Below are 25,511 nucleotides of genomic sequence, written 5' to 3' on the forward strand. Positions count from 1 at the left end.
CCCCAGATGAAGCGGAAAATGGCTCGGGTGACCGCCACAGCGCAGGAGTGGGGTATGGGCCAGACCTGCGCCACGTACAGCAACAACGTAAGCACCTCACACCCGATGACCAGGTTCTTACCCACAAAGGAGAGAGATCGCTGCCCCCACATGCTCAACTTTTGTTGTACCTTGGCTACTCGCTCCTCCCAGGTTTTGGTGCACGCCCCGGCCCTTCCGAACCATTAGTTCAGTGACCTCACTACCGCCTCCCCTCAAACTGCTGTAATGTAGGAAACACAGCAGCCAATTTGTGCACAGCAAGATCCCACAAACAGCAATGTGATAGTGACCAGATCATCCCCTTTTTATGCTGTTGAAAGTCTATGTATTATCTTATGAGTTCATACAGAACATTCCAGCTTCTATATCATATATGACTCGCCAGGTAAAATGATCAGTTTCTTTCTAAGAGGCAATCATTCAAACAGTTACAGATTGTGGACAATAATACACTCCTGACTCTGAATCAGACAAATTCAGCAGGCACAATGTTAATGAGTGAATGAGATGGTTATGAGGATGTTGAGAGGTTTCCCTCTAGATGGTGCTGTGTGTGAAGGCACAGGACACCTGAACCCATTGAAAAATGACGAGTTAGGAACAGCCCAGCCTCCAGCTCCAGTCTGAGTCAGCGCAGTACCTGGATCCGAAAGCCGGCAGCAAGAGGGAGGAGGTAAGCGGCCAGGGGAAAGAAGGAAGGGGAATGGAGTGAAAGCTCTTTATCCAACGGTGGTCTACAACTCCAAGCCAACACGCTCGCAGAACTGAAGCCAAGAGAAACCAGCCATTGCCGAGGGAAGAAAGCGGAGGTGGAAAATCTAATTTTACTTGTTCTAATTTGCCTTGTTCGCCCCTTGCACTGCGGATGGCCGCTCTTTCCTCTTGCTATGGTAGATGTGGATGAAATGAGGAAGACCTTCCTTGTCCCGGAGATCAAGCCTTTGGACCAGTACGATTTTTCTAGAGCGAAGGTGGCTGGAAGCCTCTCGTGGCTCCTGGCTAAATCCTACGGATCAGGTACATGATTGTAAATGGAGCCTGTTCTCTTATTGTTTGATGTGAAAGGTTTTTGCTATGCGCAACCGGAAGATGTCTCATTAAAACAAACCAACGGCATTGAACCTGTCCCGCAGTCCTCAACTAGCTTAGAATAGTAGATACATTGGGAGAAGGAAAGGGGGGGGGGGGGGTATTCCACTGTATTTGTAAGTCTTTATTCTCCCTGCCCCCATACCATTTACTTGTTTTAAGGCGCCTTTGATGTCTGCTTGTTTTTCCGCCTGTTCAGTTAATAAATTGGAAACTCGTTTTCTCTACTGAAATCCCAACTGCCCATTGATTTATGGGCCATTGTTGCAAGTTCTCTGAATCATTCTAGACCAATATTTGGGTTGGTTGAATTGTAAGCAAAGCGCTAATTGTAAGATATGTCTCAAATTGTGCATTGATCTAATACATTGGGGCTGAACCATTAATTAAACCGGCTAAGAGGATTAAGAAGCAATCTTTAACTGGGTTTCAATTGTGTGTTTTATTTTCTTCCTGGGCTTGCTGTCGGGGCTGTGTTAAATGAAATGGCCGTTTTTCTCGAAAAGGCTTGTTTTTTTTTCCTTGTCTTTAATCAGAAGGTCCCTATCCACAGCACCATGAACATGTTTCCCAGATTAAAGGGACAGGTCGAGCTGTAATGAAATTGTAGAAGGGGCGACGTGTGCGTCAGTTTCAATGGCGAAATTGACAGCTGGCTCGTCAGGGACAAGTGGAATTTTAATGGGTTTTTCCAACCAAGTGACAATAAGGTTGGGATCCTTGTTACTTAATTGACTTTTATTTTAATCCCTGTGGCTTTTTTTTTTGACCAGGCGTGTGATATCGTGTTGTTAAAACATCGCATGTAAATTGTAGTTTGATCGTGACTCAAGCCAATTGTGTAACGAGTTAGGCGAGATCAACTTGTCTTAATCTTCTTCAAGTGCTGTTTTTTTTTTGGTGCAGATGTCCAGGCCTTAAAAAAACAAGTGTTTTTCTTTTCAAAAGTACTAATTGCACAACTGGTGCACGGTTTCAAATCATTCTAGCGTGTAGAATAAAACCGAGTGTTTAGATCACCTGAGCTTAATGGAAGGGTCTGAACAGAGAAGAGTGAGATTGGGTAAAGTTTTATAATTGACCTAGATTTCCTCATTGCCTCTAGATTAGGTAGTTCTTTGTTCTTGTTATAAACTTGTGCTGTTCAAGATGGAGAAGAAAGGAGAAGGTCAGTTTTGTTTTTCAGTTGACACTGAACATCCCTACACTCAAAGCTGATTATGTTTTAGACCATAGTATTATTGATTTGCTTTGGTGCTGCAGCAGGTTTATGGGCAAAATTACAGATCAGCCATGATCTAATTGAATGGCAGAACAGGCCTGAGAGGCCTACTCCTGTTTCCAGAAGCTCTGTGTGCCCTATGTTATTGTGTAATGATTATAGTCAACAAATGATTTGCTTTTATGATCTGGAATATTGGTATTCAGTTTTCAGGAGATATTATACAAAGTGAGATGCTGGATCTTGTTAAATATTCTGATTCTAAAAGGTTAATTTTTTTTGATGAGTAATAGTGTGTTGTATGTTTTGGGCAAGTTTCTGAGGGATCCCCTTATTAACAACCAGTCAGATCTTGAGAAAAATGGATCGCTATCTTAGGAACAGATCCCGCAGCTTGCATCCCATCTGAGAGATGGTGCATCTCAGTCTAACCAATTACTCCAATGTAGGTGTTCACTATATGTCTAGGAGTATAGATTTGCACTGAGGGGGAAATGGGGTCGAGCCCTGGCCTGGGACGTTCCCTTTAATTATGTACAAGTAATGCGATAGAGGGGATTGCCAATGTATTAATTGTTGCATATCTAATTGTGAGGGGTTTCGCCAATCTATGCTCAGCCACAGCCATTGTTTGCAGTCTATTGCATGTGATCTTCATATTCCCAGAGCATTTGAGCTTGAAAGTTCTTTGGGGCTTTAGCAGTCTGTGCAATCTCCATGCTGATCTGCTTCTGAGCCTGATCAAGCAACTGGTTACCAGGAAGTGTGGCTGAAGCCAGTGAACTGGACCGGTGTCTGAACCCACTCAGTGCTCGGGTTGATACTCAGGAAGCATGTGATTTAAATGAATTGACCGGTTCAGATACAAAGGCCCATCTTGTGATACATTTTAATTCAAGAACATGACCTGATTTTTATTTTTTAAGTAATTTCATCACTGCTTTGAATTTGGCCTTTTTATTTATATTAACCATTTGGTCTGTCTTACTAAATCTCTCATTTTAAGTTAAATATTCAGTCATGTTATATTAACTTTTATAGACATGAATTCTCATTGTATACATTGAGTTAGTGGTTGTACTTAGATGCACAAAATAAGTGCAACAATATCAAATAGAATTACTACTCCCCTCCATGGTCAGAAGCTTGGTTGGGTCTGGTCTCAAAGTTCAAGATATGGTCCCAAACACCCCCAGCATTTTCTGATTTTTTTTCTCCCCCTTTGTTCTATTTTCTTTACCTGCCCCCGAATTGAAAAGTGTTTATGCACTGCTTTAAAGTATAGTGCTTTGTCCTGTCAGCTTGGCCCTTGCTACCTTTTGCTCTTGCCTTTTCAATATTCCACTCTGGTTTTAGCAGAGGACAGTCCATATTTTTTTAATGGGAGGTAGGTAGTGTTCCTCAGTGTTGGCGAATGTCTCTTTTAGAATGCAGTGCTGCTTTATCAATGGAGCAAAATGGATTGCTCCGTCTTTGAGTCTCACACCTGCCAAATGAACCGAAGCAGGCGAGAACAAAGCAATATTGTATCAAGACAGTCGATCCTGCTCATTTACAAGTTTCCAGAGAGCAAGTGGGAGCTTCGTACAAATGGTCTTAAGTCAGTACGAAATGTTTTGTATGTGATTTTCTATCTGTATTGTAAGCTGTTTTAACATTGAAGAAAGAGGAACGAGTATATTTGACTAGTCTTTGGGGAGGGACTGTGGGGTGTAGGCACAGATTCATAAATTTTAAAATGAAATGAGGTCTTAATCACCCAAACCAAATGCTTGGAGTTAAACTGAACTTTTGAGACCATCCTTCCCTAAATTAAACCAAGTCTCCTGTCTCTCAGACAAGCTGCTTGCTAGTCTCCATTGGTTCCATAGATCATATGTGTGAGTTAAGCATCTGGAGAGAGATTGAGGGGTATTGTGAGGGAAGGGTTATAGGTGGGGTTGATGCATCAATAACGCAATTGGCCATTTTTGTTTGGGTGATGCTGGCAAGGCCACATTGCCCTGTGAAGATGGTGCTGGGCTTTCTTCTTAGTTCATGCTGATTGTATAGCTGGGTTGTTGGACTTCACATGGCATTAAGAATCAACTTTGTAGACGAGTCACATGTAGGTCCGACAAGGTGTGGGAAGCGAGTTCATTCTCTGGAAGGGTGTTGGTGAGCCAGTTGAGTTGTTACAACAATTAAGCAACTTCTCTGACCCCAGCCCACAACTTATCAAATTTATGGAATTCAGTTAGTTAACCTATGCGTTCACTTCAGTACCAGAACCACTGTACTTTAGTACTCTGGGGGTCGGGGTAATGCTCTCTTCCTCATTTTTAAAAATAACTGTGTTGCTAATGAACTTGTTGAGATCATGTTAAGTTCTCTGTAGTGTCCTGTTTATTTAAGGTGATAGCATTTTTTTCCTTTGTGGTTCTAAGATGGTGGGTAGAATCAAGTGATCTCAGATGAGCATTCTCTTTATATCAATGTGTATTGTGCCAGAATTATTATTGGAGCAGAGAAGGTTAAAGGGAGAATTAATAAAGGTGTTCAAAATCATGAGGGGTTTTGAGGGAGAGAATAAGGCGAAATTGCTTTGGGTGCAAGAGGGTCGGTAACTAGAGGACACAGGTTTAAGATAATTGGCAAAAGAACTGGGGAAGATGAGGATTTCCTTTACGCAATGAGTTATGATCTGGAATGCACTGCCTGAAAATATGGTGGAAGCAGATTCAGTGGTAGCCTTCAAAGGAAATTGGATATATACTTGAAAAGGGAAAAATTTGTGGTCTATGCGCCGTGGGACTCTTTTTTTTTTCAAAGAGCTGACACCAGCATACTGACCCTAATGACCTCGTAGTTCTGTGATTCTATGCTAATTAGATTTCCTGGTTAATATAGATGCAGGGCGTTACTGCCAATCACTATGTATTTGTGCCGCATCCAATTGATTGTGTTTTAAGTTTTGATTGACGGCTTCATAGTCTGAATCTGAGGATGAAAATGGCAGGCATTGGTCTGGTTTGCTTCCATCATCACTTGTGCAAATCGCTGCTCTTAGAGGAACAGCATGTTCTTGGGTTAAAAAGTATGTCAAAGATGTTTCCAAGGAAAAACAAACTGTTTTAAAGTGAGTGTCATTAGCCAGTGGATTTATTCTTGTCTATAACTTAAGGGACACTAACTAGTAATTTTTGAGACTGAGGCATGTGATGTCAGTACATTGCTCTTTGTTCTGCAAACTTGGGCGAAGGTTGGGCAGATTCGATTAATTCTGGTGCATTCCCTGATTGTGGTAGACTTCAAACCCACTAGTCCAGATATGTCTTGCATAAGGTTGAGTTTTGGTTTGTTGGAAGCTTGGGGAGGCATATAACTGTTGGGAGTGAATCTGAGTAAAACCTATTGGGGAAGTAACTTGAATTGTCTTGTTGAATATTTTTCTTTCTGCCCCTGCACCTCAAATGATTCAAGGGAGATCATTTGGTGGTTTTATGAAAGTTTTGTTGGAGGGAGGAGACCTCTAGTAAGATTCTGCAGTTGCGTTGAATCAGGAAATTGGAAGCATCAATGAGAAATCCACTGGCTAAAGTTAGTCAACTCTTGGGTTCCATTGCTCGAGAAATGATTTTGGGATCTACTCTCGATGCAAAGATTATTTTCTGTTTTGTTGGCATAGAATCTGGTAGGAAAGACATTAACTGACTCTCCATTCAGTATCACGTATTTATGATCAAACTCCAGGGCAAAAGTGTAGCGAGACTGTAATAGTAACCATTCCCTTTTCCACGTGGTCACAACTGTGGGTGTAGCTGGCTTGCACGCTGTCCACAGCCTGTTCTCTCAGTGGCTGCTACGAGAACAACACCGTAGAATTTTAGAGCACAGAATGAAGCCAATTGGCCCATTGCCCCTCTACTGTTTCTCTGAAGGGCTATTCACTTGGATTCATCCCCATTACCGTTTGTAAATTTTTATCTTTCAAATCATTTTACAACTTTTTTTTTTAAAAGCTATTGTGCTTCTGTTTCCACCATTCCTCCCGATGGGGATTCAGTGTGGTGTGTGTGTGGTGTGTGTGTGGGTCAGTCAATCCCCCAACAGACTATATTGTCAGCATAGCCGTTAAAAATATAATTGTAACACTGGGATAACATTCTTTTCACACTGAACAGCTTCTATCTCCCTTTTATCTTCCCCACCCCTCCACAACTGCAATAAGTCTGATTTTCTGAAGCAAACAATAATTCAGATGTGGAACTGAGCTTCTAAATACCGCTTTCATTTAGTTAGGCTTTTTACACTCAATGGGCAAGGTATTCTCCTACCCCTGTTGCACTATTCCAATAATAATATGGTGTAATTACTTCTTGTGGGCAAAGAATTATGGGAAGGAATTAAACAACAAAAGGTCATTAGTTTGGTTTTTCAAATTGAGGCAATAGTCTTGTTTGGAATGGTAAATTGAACTTACCAGAAACTCCCTATTGAACAGAGCTTGCTCCTTGATGCCCCTTCAATCACTGGGTACATTTGTTACAAATACTAACATTCCATTCTGTTTCATGTTTCTGAATTACATCAAGGTACAGACTCCAAATGTAGGCTTCCCTTCTCTACATCTTCAGTGTGTTGAAATCAAGTTCAACTGCACTGTCTTCGCTCATTCTTTCCCAGGACCTCAAAATTGTGGAATTTCTTATCCCGTGCATCTCTCTTCCGGAATCTTTCCTTCCTACAAGCTTCAGTCCATTAAAACCAACGCTAGCCGTCACCTTGCTCCTTGTGTCTTAGTGGCGTTGTCTAATTTACCTCCTCTTCCCCCCCCCCTTCAGTCTCTCTTTCCAGCATTGGTGGAGACCTGTGTCCTATACCTTGGCCATTCTGTTTGATTTCTCAGTTTAGAAAAAAAAATGTTTGTCATGCGATTGAGGTCATCCAGCACCATTCTGAGATCATGTCATTTCTCCAGTGATCGTTTCAATTGATTCCAGACTTGCTTTTTGTTCCAATGGAGAATAAGTTTTTTTTTTAATGTTGATGCCTGGCTCATTAATGGAATCTGGTGGTTTAGATATGTTACCGAGGCTGAGATTCTTTGCACTTGGCCATATATAACCCTGCGAGCCAATACCCAAGCTGGTCCTGGCTAGCCAAATGGCTCCAGTCAGCCATATGTAAACTTCTGTGGTACCTGCTGCCTGCACTTTCGGGTGGACACTAAGCCCTTGCTCTACCAAACTACATCTAAGGTTTTTCTTTTTGGAAGTCTAAAAGGGCTCAAAATACATAAATCTCCAACGATTACTCCACAGCATTTGGAGAGACTTAAGAGATGATGTTCCAGGCACTGCTTATCATTACCAGTAAACGATGGATGTTTGCCTTCAAAAGAGAATTTGATAATTATCTGAAGAGAAAATTTGCAGGGCTACAGGGAAAAGGCAAGTGAGTGGGACCAAGTGAATTGCTGTTGTAGAGAGCTGGCACAGACATGATGGGCGAATGGCATCCTGTGCTGTAACCATTCTTTGGAGTGCCAGGAGATTGAAAGTGGGCTCATGTGATACTCATGTTAATTGTTTGATTGTATGCAGGTGGAGGCTGTTAATTGGGGTCTTGCATGAGCACTTACAAGCAGACAATTACTGAGACTGGTGGAGGGTTTCAATGAGGAGATGCATGTTTGTAATCCTTTTACTCTGTACAATAAATGTGAAAGTGAGTAAAGATAGGCGCCAGCATTATCCTTCCATAACAAGCTTTCTGGAGTTTAACAACCCATAGTAAAAAAAGGATGATAAAATAGGCAAAAGCAACTATAGATCCATTAGTCTGGCTTCAATTCTGTATCAGGAGTAACCTTTAGGATTATCTCTTGAACCTCCACCTAGTAAACACGAGTCAATGGTCATTCAGATGGGGTAGATCCTGCTTGACCAATTTCACTGATTTCTTTGAATAAGTGACAACGCAACCCAACTGTGGTAAACTCTCCAATCTCGTGTACTTGAGAATTCCAAAAAGGGATTTGAAAAAAGTTCCGCATAATCTCAAAAGCTGTCAGGATTTTGGACAGAACTTTATGAATAAGAAAATAACTGGTAGGAAAGGTTTGAGATTGGGAGGAGGTACTAAGTGGGTGTTCTATGGGCTCTGCATTGGGGTCACTGCTGGTTCTAACTTCTATCAATGACTTAAATCCAGAAACTCAATGCCAAGGTTTAGGAGAGCAAGCTAACTGAGCTGCTGTGCTCAATTTGGTTTTGTAATGTGCATCTGTAAACCAACTGTACAGTGGGCACTGCAACAGTGGGTACATGTAGACTGGCTGTGATGTTTCACCCAGTGTGGGTATGCTTAGTAGTGATATCTTGATGCACAACAACTTGCATTTATATAGCACCTTCATAGTAAAACCTCCTGTGATGCTTCACAAAAGCATTATTGAACAAAATTTAACAGTGAGCCTCATGAGGAGATATTAGGACTGGTGACCAAAAGCTTGGTCAGAGTGGTAGGTTTTAAGGAGTAACTTTGGGGGGGGAAAAAAGATTGAGAGGAGTGAGCTACGGTGGCAGTTCAAGCTTCGGGCCTGGGCAGCTGAGCGCGCAATTTCTGATGGTGGAACAATGACAATCCGATGTGCAAGGTGCTAGAATTGGAAAAGAGCAGAAATCTTGGACGTTTGTCGGGCTGCAGGAGATTAAAGGGATAGGGAGGGGCGATACCATGGTGGGACTTGGAACAAGGATGAGAAGTTTAGAACTGCCAGACCAGGAGTCAATGGAGATCAGTGAACACAGGTGTGGTCAGTGAAGGGGGCTTGGAGTGAAGTACGATATGGGCAGCAGAGTTTTGGATGAGCTCAAGTTTACAGAGGATGGGAGAGCCGTTTTGCCTGATAATATGCTATCGCAACAATATGCTTCCTAACCACAGTCTGACTGATGGCAACTAGGAAAACCCAGTGGAAAATCTGACCTCTTTTGCATCTGTCTAAAAAGAAAATCTGACAGATCGACGTTGACGAGGCTGCCAGCTGCAAGAGACTGAGCACTGTGATCCAGCATCTAAAGAAATGTATTGGAAGTTGAATGTTGAACTCCACCAAGGTCCAAGTAGTGCATGGCTCGGCCAGTTAAATAAACATCTGTGAAGTACCTAGATTTATATAGGGCCTTCAATGACCTTTTGGATGCCCCAAAGTGTTTTATTGTCAACCAAGTACTTTATTTGATGTTTCCTTTCACAGCAAGCCCAGCATTTATTACCTATCCCTAATTGTCCTTAACTGAGTGACTTGCCGGGACATTTCATAGGACGGTTAAGAGTCAACCACTTTAGTGTGGGTCTGGAGTCACACATAGACCAGACCGGATAAGGACTGCAGATTTCCTTCCCTAAAGGACTTTAGTGAATCCTGAAGCAATGCAGTAAATATGGCAGCCAATTTGCATGCAGCAAGCTCCCACAAACAGCGATGTGATCATGCCCAGATCATGTTTGAGTGATGTTGGCTAAGGGATAAATATTGCTCTTATTTCGAAATGAGAAGTCCCAGCCACAATAACACAACTATAATTTGTTTTGGTCAAATCAGTGAGCATTGCACAACAAGCCACATTGGTCATGGATCTAGCAACATTGTTCTGCATGAAGGTGATGGCTTACTCTTTTTTTTTTAATGTGCACTTGATATTTGTATCAAACATTCAAGCATGTCAGGTCAGATTTATCACAGATTATAGTCACAAAATGCAAGTCCTGCTCATTCCCTGTAATTTCTAAGTCAAGATGTAGCAATAGAAGCATTAAAATGGTTAAAAGCCTCCAGCAATGAATTAAAAAAAAAGCCCCTCCATTACTTCACAACAATGCAATCCAATTCTACAAATTCAAAATGATTCAGCAAGGAAATCAGTTCTGCTACTAGACATAACTATCCTGTACTTCTGAGGCTAGCTGTCATTTGCAGAGACCACACTCCACATCAGGCCCTGAGCTGAAGGGTTTGGTGGACTGACCCTATGAACAAGAGAGAATCTTTTTTTTTCTCTCTTGAATCCTACTGTCTTCGAACAACTAGAGCTGCCTGGCAAGCTTCCTAATCTCCACATGTGGTCATGACAACCATTGATCTGTAACTGAGTTTGCATTAAGTCCTATTGTACACTCATTTGAATAAAAGAACAAACTTGAATTGATATAGCACCTTTCACATCCCAAAGTGCTTTACCACCAATGAATTACTTCTTTACAACAGTGACAACATTTTTTTTTAAACGTAGGCAATACAGCAGCCAATTAGCGCACAGCAAGCTCCCACCGAAAGCAGTGTGAATATGACCAGATAATCTGTTTCAGTGGTGTTGATTCAGGGGTACTGGGAGAAACCCTCTGCTCTTCAAAGTAGTCATGTGGGATTTTTTTTTTTACGTCCACCTGAAAGGACAGATGGAGTCTTGGTTTAACATTTCATCTGAAAGATGGTGTATCTGTCCATGCAGTGCGGCCTCTCTACTGCACAGGAGTGTCAGCCTGGATTATAGAGCTGCAGTCTCTGTGGTGGGATGCAGATTATCTGATCATTGCTTGTGGGAGTTTGCTGTGTATAAATTTAGCTTCTACGTTTCCTACATTACAACAGTGCCTGCACTTGAAAAAGAAAAGTACTTCATTGGCCATAAACCCCTTTGGGACATAGAGGTGGTGAAAAATGCTGTATAAAAATGCATCCTTTTAGTGAAGAGGAAACCACTGTTATAGATGATATTTTAATGACCTTGATGGGGGATGGGGGGGGGGGTGGGTGTGGGTGGCAGTTTTGTGAAGAGTGTCCCTGTTTGGTATGACTTCATGGGCTGAACAATGCGGACCACAGAACAAAATGGTCTAGCACCTTTTATAATTGTACAATATGCGACATTCAAATTCCTGGTCCTACTGCTCAATGCCTTTTATAGCCATCCTTCAGCGTCTAGAACTGCTCCCAGTTTGTCCATTTATGACATGTATTGAATCCGGATTTTAATAAACTGAGTTTTTAAAAAACCTGTCTTATATAGATTTTTTTTAGCACTGCTTCCTTCTATAGCCTCGTCCCTCCCTATCTCTGTAATTTCCTCCAGCCCGACAACCCCGCAAGAACTCAGCCCTGCTCCAATTCTGGCCTATTGGTTGCCCCTCACTCCCTTTACCACAGAATTGCCAGCTGCATCTTCAGCTGCCTACGCCCGAAGTGCTTGAAATCCCTCCAACTCTTAAGACCTACCTCTTTGACCAAGTTTTTAGCAATCCACCCTATTATCTCCAGCTTTGGCGCAGTGTCAATTTTTGTCAGACGCTACTGTGAAACGCCTGGGGTCATTTTCTAATGTTAAAAGCACTACATGAATGCAATTTGCCTGAAGGAATGATTAGATGCAAGGACAATCACTGAAAGCGCTCCACAAAAGGGCATTTCCTGCAAAAGTGATGAGGTTTGTGTACTATACTGTTGTTTATAGGTGACATTAGACATTGGAATGATTGCAATCAATGTACTGAGTGTTAATAAGTGAATAATGGGGGACATTTTTTACCTGAACGGGAAAACAAGAGGCTATGATTAGGTTTGTTCCAACTCTTGCGGCAAATTGGAGCCATATTCTACTCGCTGTCCTTTTTCCTTTTGCAGGAAAATATTATAATGCAGTTTTTTTTTAAAGAAGCTTGCACAATATTATTGGGGACAGCAAAAGAGAAATGAATAGTTCTTCAATCCACTTACTGCGATATTAATATTGTGGATATATTCCCTGCCTTTTTGAGGGCTAGGTCTTCGCTATTTTTTTCCCTCTTTGTGTATAATTTCGTGTTTAAGACGGAGATATTTGACAGGATTAGGAACCATAGGCAAAATTAAAGCTAACACCTGCCCTACCTTGTAGCAGGAATCTCCAGATCAAGTAGAGTTTGATAGCATCTGAGCTGGCACCTGTTCTTGCAGATAGGGTGCAGTCATTCTGACGCTGCGGAGGTTGGATGAATGCCTGTGGATTGGTACAAAAGAACAAAGAACAGGTGGATAAGGTAGTCAAGAAGGCATATGGCATGCTTGCCTTCATCGGTCGGGGCATCGAGTATAAAAATTGGCAAGTCATGTTGCAGCTGTACAGAACCTTAGTTAGGCCACACTTAGAATATTGCGTGCAATTCTGGTTGCCACACTACCAGAAGGACGTGGAGGCTTTGGAGAGGGTACAGAGGAGGTTTACCAGGATGTTGCCTGGTCTGGAGGGCATTCGCTCTGAGGAGAGGTTGGAAAAACTCGGATTGTTTTCACTGGAACGACGGAGGTGGAGGGGCGAAATGATAGAGGTTTACAAAGTTATGAGCGGCATGGACAGAGTGGATAGTCAGAAGCTTTTTCCCAGGGTGGAAGAGTCAGTTACTAGGGAACGTAGGTTTAAGGTGCGAGGGGCAAAGTTTAGAGGGGATGTGCGAGGCAAGTATTTTACACAGAGGGTGGTGAGTGCCTGGAACTTGCTGCCGGGGGAGGTGGTGGAAGCAGGTACGATAGCGACGTTTAAGAGACATCTTGACAAATACATGAATAGGATGGGAATAGGGGGATACGGTCCCCGGAAGTGCAGAACTTGTTAGTTTAGGCAGGCATCAAGATCGGCGCAGGCTTGGAGGGCTGAATGGCCTGTTCCTGTGCTGTACTGTTCTTTGTTCTTTCTTTGGATTGGTAGTCGTGACTTGTCCAATATTTATGCCTTCTGACAGTTGTTAGAGTGTGGGCTTGGTACTTCGGCAGTCCTAAGGGTTATCCTCCAGCATTTTGTGTAGAACTGTTCTGTGGGCAGGTACTTCTAAGTCTATATCAGACTAGTTATTCTGGAAAACTGAGAAGGGTGTGGGAATGTTTAAGTTTGACTTCTCGCCCTTTTAGATGTTTACCTTTTGTATACGCTACTAGAGTTCAGATGTGTCCTCGTGAGTGTAGACGCAACATTTCAGTAACAATACAGGAAGTCCTAGCATCTTGCATCAGTTGGAACTCTGCTCACCTCTGAATCAAAAGATCATAGGTTCAAGCATCATACCAGGAATTGAAGCTACAGGATAGGTTGTTTTAAGGGGAGATTTAAATAGAAATGATCAAAATAGAGGAGTTTTGATGCACGAAATGAGGAACTGTTTCCGCTGGCCGGAGGGTTGGTAACTAGAGGTCACTGATTTAACTGTCAAAAGAACCAGAGAGAAGATCAGAATTTTGTTGATGCTGAGTTATGATCTGAAATGCGCTGCCTGAAAGGGCAGTGGAAGCAGATTCAACACTGACTTCCAAAAGGAAATTGGATAAAATACTTGAAAAATTTGCGGAGCTATGGGGGACAGCGTGGCGGAGTGAAATTAATTGGATAGCTCGAGCCGGAACAGGCGCGATGGGCCAAATTGTCGCCTCCTGTATGATTCTACAATATTAAACTGAATCCTCCCTGCTTATTCAGATGGATGTTGACTAACTACTTGAAGAAGAGTACTCTCTCCTAGTCCGGGCTGACATTCCTCCTTCTAGAGATGAATACACATACAGAGAACAGGTCAAGGGGCTATCTGGCAGAAGTGTTCAAAAGGGTTTTGAAAAGGTCTGAGAGAAAGTAGCCAACTATTATTTCCCCTGGTCAGGATTGTTGGGAATAGTTATGGAGTTGATTCCTGGGATAGCAGGACTGATGTATGAAGAGAGTTTCGGTCAATTAGGCTTGTATTTGCTAGAGTTTAGAAGAATGAGGGTTTCTCATAGAAACCTACAAAATTCTAACAGGACTGGATAGACTAGATGCAGGAAGGATGTTCCCAATGGCGGGGGAGTCCAGGACGAAGGGTCACGACTAAGGATAAGGGGTAAGTCATTTAGGACTGAGATGAGGAGGGATTTCTTCACCCAGAGAGTGGTGAACCTGTGGAATTCTCCAGCACCGAAAGCAGTTGAGGCCATATCATTAAATATAGTCAAGAAAGAGTTAGATATAGTTCTTGGGGCTAAAGGGTTCAAGGGATACGGGGAGAAAGTGGGAACAGGGGACTGAGTTTGGATGATCGGCCATGATTGTATTGAATGGCGGTGCAGGCTCGAAGGGCCTACTCCTGCTCCTATTTTTCTATGTTTTCTATGTTTCTATAAAGGTAGGTAGGTTTACGATTAGTTCTGGAGGTGTAAAGAGAAAAGTAGAAGAAACGTTTTCATGTGAAACACTGAGGAAGTTCACCCCAAGTAGCAACTGAAGCAAATAAAGTTCAAGAGGGAGTTTGATAAATATTTTGGGGAGGGGTGGAATATTAATAGTGGTTGGTGCAGTCTCCCATACCTGGGCTGCCTTGCACCCAATATACTGTTATACCAGCACCATTTTTTTAAAAAAGTAATTGTTCAGCTGCCTTGGCCCTAAGCTCTGGAATGCCATCCCTACACCTTTCTGTCTCTTTCTCTGTCTTCCTTTACGACACACCTTTTTAAAATGACCTCTTTGGTCAAGCTTTTGGTCACCTATCACACTATTTTCTTTAGTGCCCTGATAGATTTTGGTAATGCTCCTGTTGAGCTGCTTATAGAGCTTTTTAATGTCGTATCTAAATGCAGTTCAACTACACTGACGATTCAGACTCTCTGCTGTTACGGACAGGGTCACATTGGTGCCAAGCAAGTTCTGTCTTCACAACCCCACTGTGTTTGTGCATGCTGACTGTTACTGTGTTCTGCTCACTGGCATTTGTGGAAGATGCCTTTGTGGATGCTTTATCCACATCCTTCACTCCGTCTGTGCACATATTGATGCTTAAACGGGACTCAGTGCCCTGAGGTACAATACACCCATGTTTCCAGTGAGCATCCAAGATAACGGCTGCTGTTAAATAATATTTGGTTCATCAACCCATCATCTAATGTGGCAGGCTGATGCTGAAATTAGTAATTTCAAGATTCAATTGGCTAAATACTGCAGATGCTGGAAATCTGAAATGTAAACAGAAAATGCTGGGAGTGCTTAGGCCAGGCATCATCTGTGGGAGAAAAAAGGTTGGGGTGAAACATAGCCCTGTTTCATAAGTCTGGACTCTTAAAAGGGCGATTTTAGCTTTAAATGCTTTGACTGCCCTGTTCAGGGACTGAAGAATAGCTTTCTCGGTCCCTCTTCAAGTGTCCAGTGTGCGCTCTCCTGCTCTGAAGCAGCTGAGTTCAGTAGGAAGTGGTAGAGCAACTAGCCAAATGGATTTCTGTTTCCTGCACCTCTTCTGCCCACAGTTTAAAAGATGATTCAGTGGGGGGCTTGGGGAAAGCAAGCGTGAGGAGTATACTCAGCTGTTCAATGTTTGTTCTCTGGGAGGGGCTGTGGGGAAAGCAGTGGAATCCAGTTTCTCTGCAGACGATGTGGCGCTGTGTGGGTTGGAGCAGTTTGTGAGTTCTCCTGAATATGAAACTTTCCATTCATTGCAACAGTTGAAAAGTAATTCATCAGCTGTCAAGTGCTTTGGGATGACCTGAGTTTGTGAAAGGCGCTTTTAAGTCTCTTTGCTTTCCCTCCTTCTGTCCAAAATGTCAGGAGACCAAGGCTCTATTTATATTGTGCCTTTCAGGTCCTCAGACTCTCAAAGTGCGTTGCATCCAATGAATTGTTTTTTGAAGAGTGGTCAAGGTTTTTGTCGGCAAATGTTACAGCCAATTTTCACAAGCAGGCTCCCACAAACAGCAGCGATTTGTTTCTGTCAGTGCTGATGTTGATCAGGATGCATGGGGATCTTTTGCATCCACTTGAACAGGCAAGCGGGGCATCGGTTTAACGTCTTGTCTGAAAGATGATGCCTCTGACGATGCTGCACTCTCGCTACTGCAGTGAAGTACCAGCCTAGATTCTGAAGTCCTGGGACGACCTCAAATCCATGATGATCTGGCATTTTTTTTTTGTTTCATGGGATTTGGGCGTCATTGGCCAGGCCAGCATTTATTGCCCATCCCTAATTGCCCATGAGAAGGTGGTGGTGAGCTGCCTTCTTGAACTGCTGCAGTCCATGTGGAGTAGGTACACCCACAGTGCTGTTGGGAAGGGAGTTCCAGGATTTTGACCCAGCAACAGTGAAGGAATGGCGATATAGTTCCATGTCAGGATGGTGTGTGACTTGGAGGGGAATTTGCAGACAATGTTCTGTTCTTGTCTGTCTAGGTGGAAGAGGTTGTGGGGTTGGAAGGAGGTGTTTTGAGTTGCTGCAGTGCATCTTGTAGATGATATACACTGCTGCCACTGTCATTGGTGGAGGGAGTGTATGTTTTAAGGTGGTGAATGGGGTGCCAATCAAACAGGCTGCTTTGTCCTGGAAGATGTCAAGCTTCCTGACTGGTGGTGGCGGCGGCAAGGTTAGTAAGATCTGAACCCAGTTGAGAATCTCTTGTTCCCACACCCCTGATGAATGTCTGCCCATCTGTAACAGCAGGCTTGATTCATTCTTGGAACTGTTTTTTGGGGGGCAGGATTGTAAATTGCCTCGCCAACATTAAAGGCAGAGCGTGCAGGTAATATCGCAAACTATTACCAAACATTACACTCCAGAACAAGGCACCGTGAAATATTTCATGTTTTGTATTATTTTAGATGAGAGGAATCTTGCTCAAAATGATTTTCGTATCAATCGATACTGCTGTAGGAAGAGGCGGGAGTCTGATTTGTGACAAACTGACTTGTATTGGTTTAGTGGACCGACCCAGAGACTTTGATTTTATGTAGCATTATTATTCCTTTGCTGTTTGTGGGAGCTTGTTGGGGGCAATATGGCTGCCGTATTTCCTGCATTACAACAGTGATTACTCTTCAGTGAAGTATGTCACTGGCTGTAAAGTGCTTTGTGATGTCCTGAGGTCATGAAAGACACTACATAGAATCATAAAATGGTTACAGCACAGAAGGCGACCATTCAGCCCTTCATGTTCACACCGGCTCACTGAAAGAGCAACTCAGCTCGTCCCTTTGCTTGTAGCCTTTCAAATGTTTCCTCTTCAGATAATTAGCCAATTCCTTTTTTGGAAGTCACCATTGAATCTGGCTCCGCCACGCACTCTGGTAGTGCATTCCAGCTACTAACCACTCACTGTGTTGAAAAATTTATGCAACAGTTTTTTTTCATGTCGCCTTTGGTTCTTTTGTCATTCACCTTCAAATCAGTCTCCTCTCGTTGTTGAGCCTTCCGCCAATGGGAGCAGTTTCTCCCTCCCTACTCTGTCCCGACCCCTCGTGATTTTGAACACCTCTATCAAATCTCCTCTCAACCTTCTATTCTCCAAGGCGAGTAGCCCCATCTTCTTCCGTCCTCATAACTGAAATCCCACTCCCTGGAACCATTCTTGTAAATCTTTTCTTTCTTAAAGCCTTTGCATCCTTAAAAGTGCAGTGCCCAGAATTGGACACAATATTCCCAGTATGAACCAGTGTTTCATAAACTTCACCATAAGTTCCTTGTTTTTGTGCTTTATGCCCTTATTTATAAAGTGCAGGATCCCATATGTTTGGTTAACTGCTCTCTCAACCTGCCCTGCCTTCAATGATTTGTGCACATATACCCCCAGGTCCCCCTCTTCCTGCACTCTTTTTTCAGAATTGTATCCTTTTATTTTACATTGCCTCCTCTTGTTGTTCCTACCAAAAAGCATCACTTCTCACTTCTCTGCATTAAATTTCATCTACCATGTGCCTGCCTATTCCACTGTCCTGTTAAAGTTTATCACTATCCTCCTTGCACTTCGCATACTTCCAAGTTTTGTCATCTGCAAATTTTGGAATTGTCTAGGTCATTAATACAGGTCAAGAACAGCAGTGCTCCTCGTACTGGCGCCTGGGGGACCCCAATATATACCTTCCTCCAGTCTGCAAAACAACCATTCACCACTACTCTCTGTTAAAAACTGAAGAGAAATTCTCAAACTGCCATGGAAGCATTACTATCTCATGTAACTCTTTTCAGTTCCTTCCTCTCAAGACTGAAAAGCCCAATTTTCTCCAATTTTCCTCATGCTTGGTCCATAGACAGTAAGGCCCAAATATTAACTTGAGGGCAGCTTCTGTGCAGGATGGGGAATTGCATGGAAGAATCTTGGAGGTCAATGGAGTGGTTCAGAATCAGCAATCTTAACTCAATTATACCAATTAATTTTGACCTCCAGGTTTTGAAGCTCCAAGCTGCACAGCGGGCATGATGTTTACCCGCATAACCGAATTTCATAAATGGAAATTGGAGAAGTTCAGATGAATGGTGCACAGAGAGTGAGGGCAGCATTCAGATTCAAAGATGCCTCACTGGAATTAGTGCTGGGGACAGTCAGGAGGAGGAGGGACAGACTTTTCCCCAGCAATGGGATGAAGAAACCTGCCGCTCTCCCTGCAAGGGTGCGGTGGGAGGAGGTGAGCAGGGAGCCTTGTGCCCCAGTCTTTGATGCAATGTAGGAAGCAACTTAAGAAACTAACCACGTCAGGAAAAGTGAACCTACATTTAAGCTCATTGCCACCCCCCACCCCGCACTTCCCTTTCTTTTGCTAAGTGTTCTCCATCACATCACTCCTCACACCCACTTAACTTTCAGCAGTATCCAGCCTTCACATTCTATGCACTTCATCGTGCAACTCTGGTCACCACACTACCAGAAGGACGTGGAGGCTTTGGAGAGGGTACAGAGGAGGTTTACCAGGATGTTGCCTGGTCTGGAGGGCATTCGCTATGAGGAGAGGTTGGAAAAACTCGGATTGTTTTCACTGGAACGACGGAGGTGGAGGGGCGACATGATGGAGGTTTACAAAGTTATGAGCGGCATGGACAGAGTGGATAGTCAGAAGCTTTTTCCCAGGGTGGAAGAGTCAGTTACTAGGGGACGTAGGTTTAAGGTGCGAGGGGCAAAGTTTAGAGGGGATGTGCGAGGCAAGTATTTTACACAGAGGGTGGTGAGTGCCTGGAACTTGCTGCCGGGGGCGGTGGTAGAAGCAGATATGATGGCGTCGTTTAAGAGACATCTTGACAAATACATGAATAGGAAGGGAATAGAGGGATATGGGCCCCGGAAGTGCAGAAGGTTTTAGTTTAGGCAGGCACCAAGATCGGCTCAGGCTTGGAGGGCCGAATGGCCTGTTCCTGTGCTGTGCTGTTCTTTGTTAGTCACTCAGTCAAGTTCATATCCATGCTGCCACTATTTCTTTTTATTCTATGGGCCCTAAATTTGTGTCTCAGCCTATTTGGCACTTTATCAAATGCCTTTTGGAAGTGTGTGAATACCACATAACCCTCATTAGCCCTCTGTTACCTCATCAAAAAAACTCAGAGCTGGTTAAACACTATTTGCCTTTAACATCCATGCTTCCTTAATTAATCCACATTTATCCAAGTGACTTTAAAAAAAAAAAATTTTGTCCTGGATTATCACTTCTAAAAGCTTTCCCACCACCGAGGTTAAACTGACCGGCCCGTTATTGCTGGGTTTATCATTGCACCCTTTTTTTTTTCAACAAGGGTGTAACATTACAATTCTCCAGTCCTCTGGTACCATTCCTGTATCTAAGGAGGATTGGAAGATTATGGCTAGTGTCTCTGCAATTTCCACCCTTATTCCCCTCGTTGTCCTCTGATGCATCTCATCCGGTCCTGGTAACTTATCAACTTTTAAGTACAGCCAACCTATCTAATGCCATCTCTATCAATTTTTAGCCCATCCAGTGCCTCCCTAACTCCTGTTTCATTATGACTTTGGCAGCATCTTCCTTGATAAAGACAGCTGCAAAGTACTCATTTAATACCTCGGTCATGTCCTCTGTTTCCATTCATAAATCCCCATTTTGGTCTCTAATCAGCTCCACTCCTCCTTTTTACTACTCATTTACTATTTATATGCCGATGAAACTTTAGGAGTCCCTTTTATGTTAGCTGCCAACCTCCTCTTATACTCTCACTTTGCTTCTTGTTTGCTTTTTCACTTCTCTGAACCTTCTATATTCAGCCTCATTCTCACTTGTATTATCCACCTGACATCTGTCATATGCACCTTTTGTCAGCTTCGTCTCGATCTCTCTTGCAATCCAGGGAGCTCTGGATTTCTCTGTCCGACCTTTTTTTCCTTCATGAGAATGCACCTTGACTGTACTCGAGCTATCTCCCCTTTACAGGCAGCCCATTCTTTCATTATAGTTTTGCCTGCAAATCTTTGATTGCAGTTTCAGTGAGACAGTTCTGTTCTCACCACACTGAAATTGACCCTCTCCCAATTATTTTTTACTCTTGATTGCTCCTTGTCCTTTTCCATGGCTAACCATTTGGTATTATGATCACTGTCCTCTAAAATGTTCCCCTACTGACACTTGATCCACTTTGTCAGGCTGGGAACTTGATCGAGAACATTCTCCTGAATACCATTCAGAAACTCTTTTTTTCCTCCCCCCATCTCTATCCTTTTATCCTAATATAGACTGGGATAGTAATAGTGTAATTAAAGTCCCTCATTATAACTTCTCTGTAATTTCCTTGCAAATTTATCCCTCTCTCTCTTTCCCACTGGTGGCCTATGGAATACTCCCAGTAGTGTAATGGTACTTCTATTGTTTCCTAGCTCTAACCAAATCGATTCTGAACTTAACCCCTCTAGGACATATCTGTCTCTGGCTGTCTATCTAGCACTTTAATATTCACCTTAATCAATACTGCCACCCCTCCTCCTTTCTTTCCTTCCCTATCTTTCCTGAACATAAACAAATGCAGGTTCATTATTTCTGGATTTGTTCTGATATTGTTTGAGTTCTTGGGGCTCTGGTACTTTTCTAATCACATCTTTAGGATGAACATTATAGTGAAGAAGCCACAATCCGGAGATGTTTAGTTTTTCTGTTGTCCTGGTTCTCCTCCAGTTCTATTTCTTTCCTCTTCCCAAAGACCTGGAGCTGTGCTTTTTGTACTACGGGTCCATGACACCAGAGACTGGGCATCCTCTTTCATGGAGAAACCGACTAGATTCCTACAGTAGCAGATACTTCTCCCATAGGGCTGCAGAAACTCCAGGATTGCCCAGGAGTCTCCTGAAATTAGACGAACCTCCAGGACACTACTGCAAGTAACACAGAAGAAAAACTAAAGAAGCTTCCATTTATTTAAAAAAAAACTTCAAAAAAAATCTGATTGCTTTTATTTATTAGTTATCAACATATTGGACACGATGGAGGGAGGAGGGATAGATAGGCTGTTTGCCAGTTAAGAAACATCCAGTTGGGTAATGAGTGTTCGTCACTTTCTGATTGATGTAGGAAGGTGGGAATGGCACAAGGATTGATGTGATGGGCGACCAATGGGAGTTTGGGGACAGAAGGTCACATGATACATTCTGGAATATGCCCAACCAGCGTTGGCAACCCATCAGCTTGTGCTTTCGAGCCCAACTCCTAGATTAGAGGGGAAAGGACTGTGTGACCTAATCTCAGAGGAGGCTACTTGTTCAGAATAAAGCCGTGTCGTGTCGCTGGTTCCTCCCCTTCAACTCTCAACAGATGCTACAGCATGGGCAGAAGGCAGCATTACACGTGCATCATGTTTAACACCGCCGAGCCTGCAGGTGCACTGTGTATGAAGTCGTAAATTATTCACGTTGAAAGTTTCAGGCTGTTTGCTTCACTCTCTTATTATTAATTTAAAAAGGAGTGGAATTCTGCAGTGACTGCAATATTCAGGATGTCTGGGGATGCAGCACGTGATTAATGTTCCAGGGAGCCTGTTCCTGAACATGGCTGTACACAATCTGCCAGGCCAAGGGTGTGATGAGAGGCTCCCGCTAGCTTCACAAGCACAAAGGAAGTATTCTGAATGTGCCATGGAGGCAGAACGTGTCCTTCCAAGGGCTACTGTAACTTTATCACTTGGCATTTTCTCAATGTTTGTATCTGGCAATTCAGCAGCTGGCCTTGGAGCCATGCTGTAGCCGTGGCAACTTGTCCCAAATGATATGATTTGTCTTGTAAGGATTACGACTCTTGATACAAACAGATTTTTTTTTACCCCAACCCCACCTTGAAGCTATTGATTCATAGGGGGAGAGCAGCACAATAGTAATGTTACTGGACTAGTAAACCAGAGGCCTGGACTAATTCCCTGGAGACATGAGTTCGAATCTTACCAAGGTAGCTGAATGAATGGAATAAAATGTTGGTCTCATTAGTAATGATCACGAAACTACTGGATTGTCATTTCTAAAAAAAAAATTACAAATGCCCTTTAGGGAAGGAAATCTGCTGTCCTTACTCAGTCTGGCCTACATGTGATTCCTGACCCACATCAATGTGATTGACTCTTAACTGCCCTCTGAAATGACCTAGCAAGTTGTCGGTGAGTCGCCACCATCTTCACAAGGGCAGTTAGAGATGGGCAATAAATGCTCCCCTTGCCAGCGATGCCCACATCCCAAGAATGAATTTAGAAAAAAAAAACACCCAGAGGATAAGTGCCCCAGATTGGCAATTGAACTGGGAAGTGCATCACAGACTAATACACATGCATATCTTTCCTTGTGGTCAGGATACAGGAACTCTGGCTGGTATTAAAATGTCTTGTAGCCCAGATGTGCAATGGGCAATTGTAGAGACGCCTGCTCTGCCCTGACTTGGAGGCGTGAACTCCATCTGGATTTAGGATCAACCGAGCTGCCTGTTTGTTCTGCATGGGGACTGAGTGAGTTTGCCAGTGGTGCATCAGGGAGCTCGAATTCATTGACTTCCCACCTACCCACCCCAACTAGAGGAGCACCTGCTGTGTAAGGGGTGGAAGGGTCTGAAAGTCAGCTCTAGTATTGTTTCTCTGAGCTCCCTCCTGCGCAGGTTGTTTCTGACTGAATGTGACTGTCAGTTCTTGGTCTGATTTCCTTTTCAACTTGTCGTGGTTAAATGGTACCTGACTTTTTTTGTTCAAGGTGTTTTGACAGCGGCGTCGTGTAATTTTTAATGTTCTGCTTAATGTCGCTGAAGGACTTGAGCTTGTGCACTACTTTTCTTATCCATATGCCATGGGAGAAAGTTCCTATCCCTGCGGTTCCTGGTGTCAGTGGGATATATGGTGATTATGGTGTGTCCGAGCACTCCATTGCCATCTTTTTACTTCGATCTCTTGCCTGTACTGAAGCTTCATTTGTTCAAACTCCCTGCGGATGGATGTAACAGATCTTGCGGCATTATTTTGAAGAGCAGAGGAGTACTCCCTGGTGTCCTGGCCAATATTTATCCCTCTGGCAACATCACTCAAAAAGGCATATTGGTCATTGTCACTTTGCGGTTTGTGGGAGCTTGCTGTGCACAAATCGGCTGCCACGTTTTCTACATTACAACAGTGACTACACTTCATTGGCTGTAAAGCACTTTGAGGCGTCCTGAGATGGTGAAAGGCGCCTAAGCAATGCAAGTTTTCTTTTAATTAATTCCACCCCCCCCTCTCCCCGCCCCCCCCCCCACCCCCCCCACCAATCCCTCCCAAATCTAACGAGTTACTCTGTCTAGTGAGATACTAGACGGTAGTATATATTACCCTAGATACGTTAAGGTAAGGGATTGTGAGTAAAGTTGGGGTGAGAGAGAATGTAAAGCAGAACCACACCCCAGTTTGAGCTTGCAAGTTCTGGAGTAAGAGTTAAATGAAGGCCAATAGTCACTTGTAATTTACAATGAAATATTTAGATTCTCCATACTTGGAGTCTTTGGCTGCCTTCGTTGGAACATATTCTCTCCTTTATGACTGCAAGCGTTTTGACATTGATTTACAGTTATCACAATTGGCAATCTAAAGGACATGTTTTTTTTAAAATTTCTGGTTATAGGAGGAGTTAACATTTGACTCATTTGTCTTGAGGTGAACCACTCCCTGAAGGACGGAAAAGCAGATTGAATTAAAACTAGCCTGAGTAGAAAATTCAGAGAGAGTAAATCCAACTATTGGTATATTTCTAATCCACACTGATCCAAACCCTCACCCTTCTAATAAATCCAGCAGGGAATTCGGGAGTGGAACAGGCTACCATGAGGAGTCGTTGAGGCGAACTTTATAGAAACAAAAATATATCAAGTGTGTGAATGGAAAGGGACTAAGATGGTTCATGTAAAGGCATGATGGGCAGAATGGCCTGCATCTATAACATTCTATAGATTGAGAACAACGTGACCTGAATTTGAGTTTCTTGTGCAAATCACTATGTCTGCTATTGAAGGCTACACAGGTAAATGATTAACCAGAGAATTATGCAAGTGACCGGAGGTTTGTTTCAGTCAAGGTTGCTTTTGAATTGTGAAGGGAGAATAGCTGGCGGTAGTTTCAGCCTATATTTATTTTGTACTTGAGATATTTATTAAATACAATAAATGGGTAGCATAGCCGGTTGTCCCTTTTAACCTCTGACAAGCTGGAGTGAAAGTGTTTTTTCTCTGCTGCCTTAAAGGTCATGAGTTGAGGGGAAGGGCCAGTGCATTACTAAAATTAATTTAGAAAAAAGCAAGCTACAAGCCTACGATTGTTTAAAAAGGAAAATGGGGGACATCAAGTGATGGTCTTAAAACCCATTTTAAACAGTTTCCAACTCTTCTCATGGAGATCACCTTGGTCAGAGGTAGGTTTTAACGTGCATCTGAATGAGAGAGGGGGCGTGGCGGATTTAGGGATAGAAATTCAGTGTTTGGGGCCTAGGCAGCTGGAAGGCATAGCTACCGATGGTAGATAGATGCACATCCTGATTTTCATCACGACCTGGGTGTGAGGGGCCCCCAGGCTGAATCTGGAAGCTGCACTTGCTCAACTGCTTTGGAGGTAGAAAACAAACTTGAATTATGTTGGGAATCTTGCTCAGAGACTTTTCAACTGTATGAAGCAGTCTTTATTGAAACAAACTGGATCATCTTTGGATTAAATCTCTGGGAATTAATTTCCCTCCGATCATTCTGCTAATGAAACATCCCATTTCCAATTCTCCTCCCATCCTGTGATGCCATCCAGTACTCCATGGTGAATTGGAAATATTATCACCTGGCACCAAGATTTATGACTGGATCAAATTTTGTCTGTCTTGTGTGGGATTCCTGGAACTTGGTCTAGTTCTGTAAATCCATGCATGTTTCTTTTTCCCATGAAAATTGCAATT

At 43.0% G+C, this 25,511-nt stretch overlaps 1 protein-coding gene across 2 annotated transcripts in view; it reads left to right on the forward strand.

Moving 5' to 3' along the window:
* Window positions 1-668: 668 nt before the first annotated feature.
* Window positions 669-25,511, forward strand: part of camsap3 (calmodulin regulated spectrin-associated protein family, member 3) — a 178,010-nt gene continuing 153,167 nt past the window's right edge. For both annotated transcript variants that reach the window (XM_068021113.1, XM_068021114.1), the window contains exon 1: window positions 669-1,059. In XM_068021113.1, coding sequence (XP_067877214.1) covers window positions 930-1,059 — 130 coding nt within the window. In that variant the 5' untranslated portion in view covers window positions 669-929. The remainder of the gene's footprint in view (window positions 1,060-25,511) is intronic.

This window comes from Heterodontus francisci, chromosome 43, assembly GCF_036365525.1.
Source record: "Heterodontus francisci isolate sHetFra1 chromosome 43, sHetFra1.hap1, whole genome shotgun sequence".
Taxonomy (NCBI): domain Eukaryota; kingdom Metazoa; phylum Chordata; class Chondrichthyes; order Heterodontiformes; family Heterodontidae; genus Heterodontus; species Heterodontus francisci.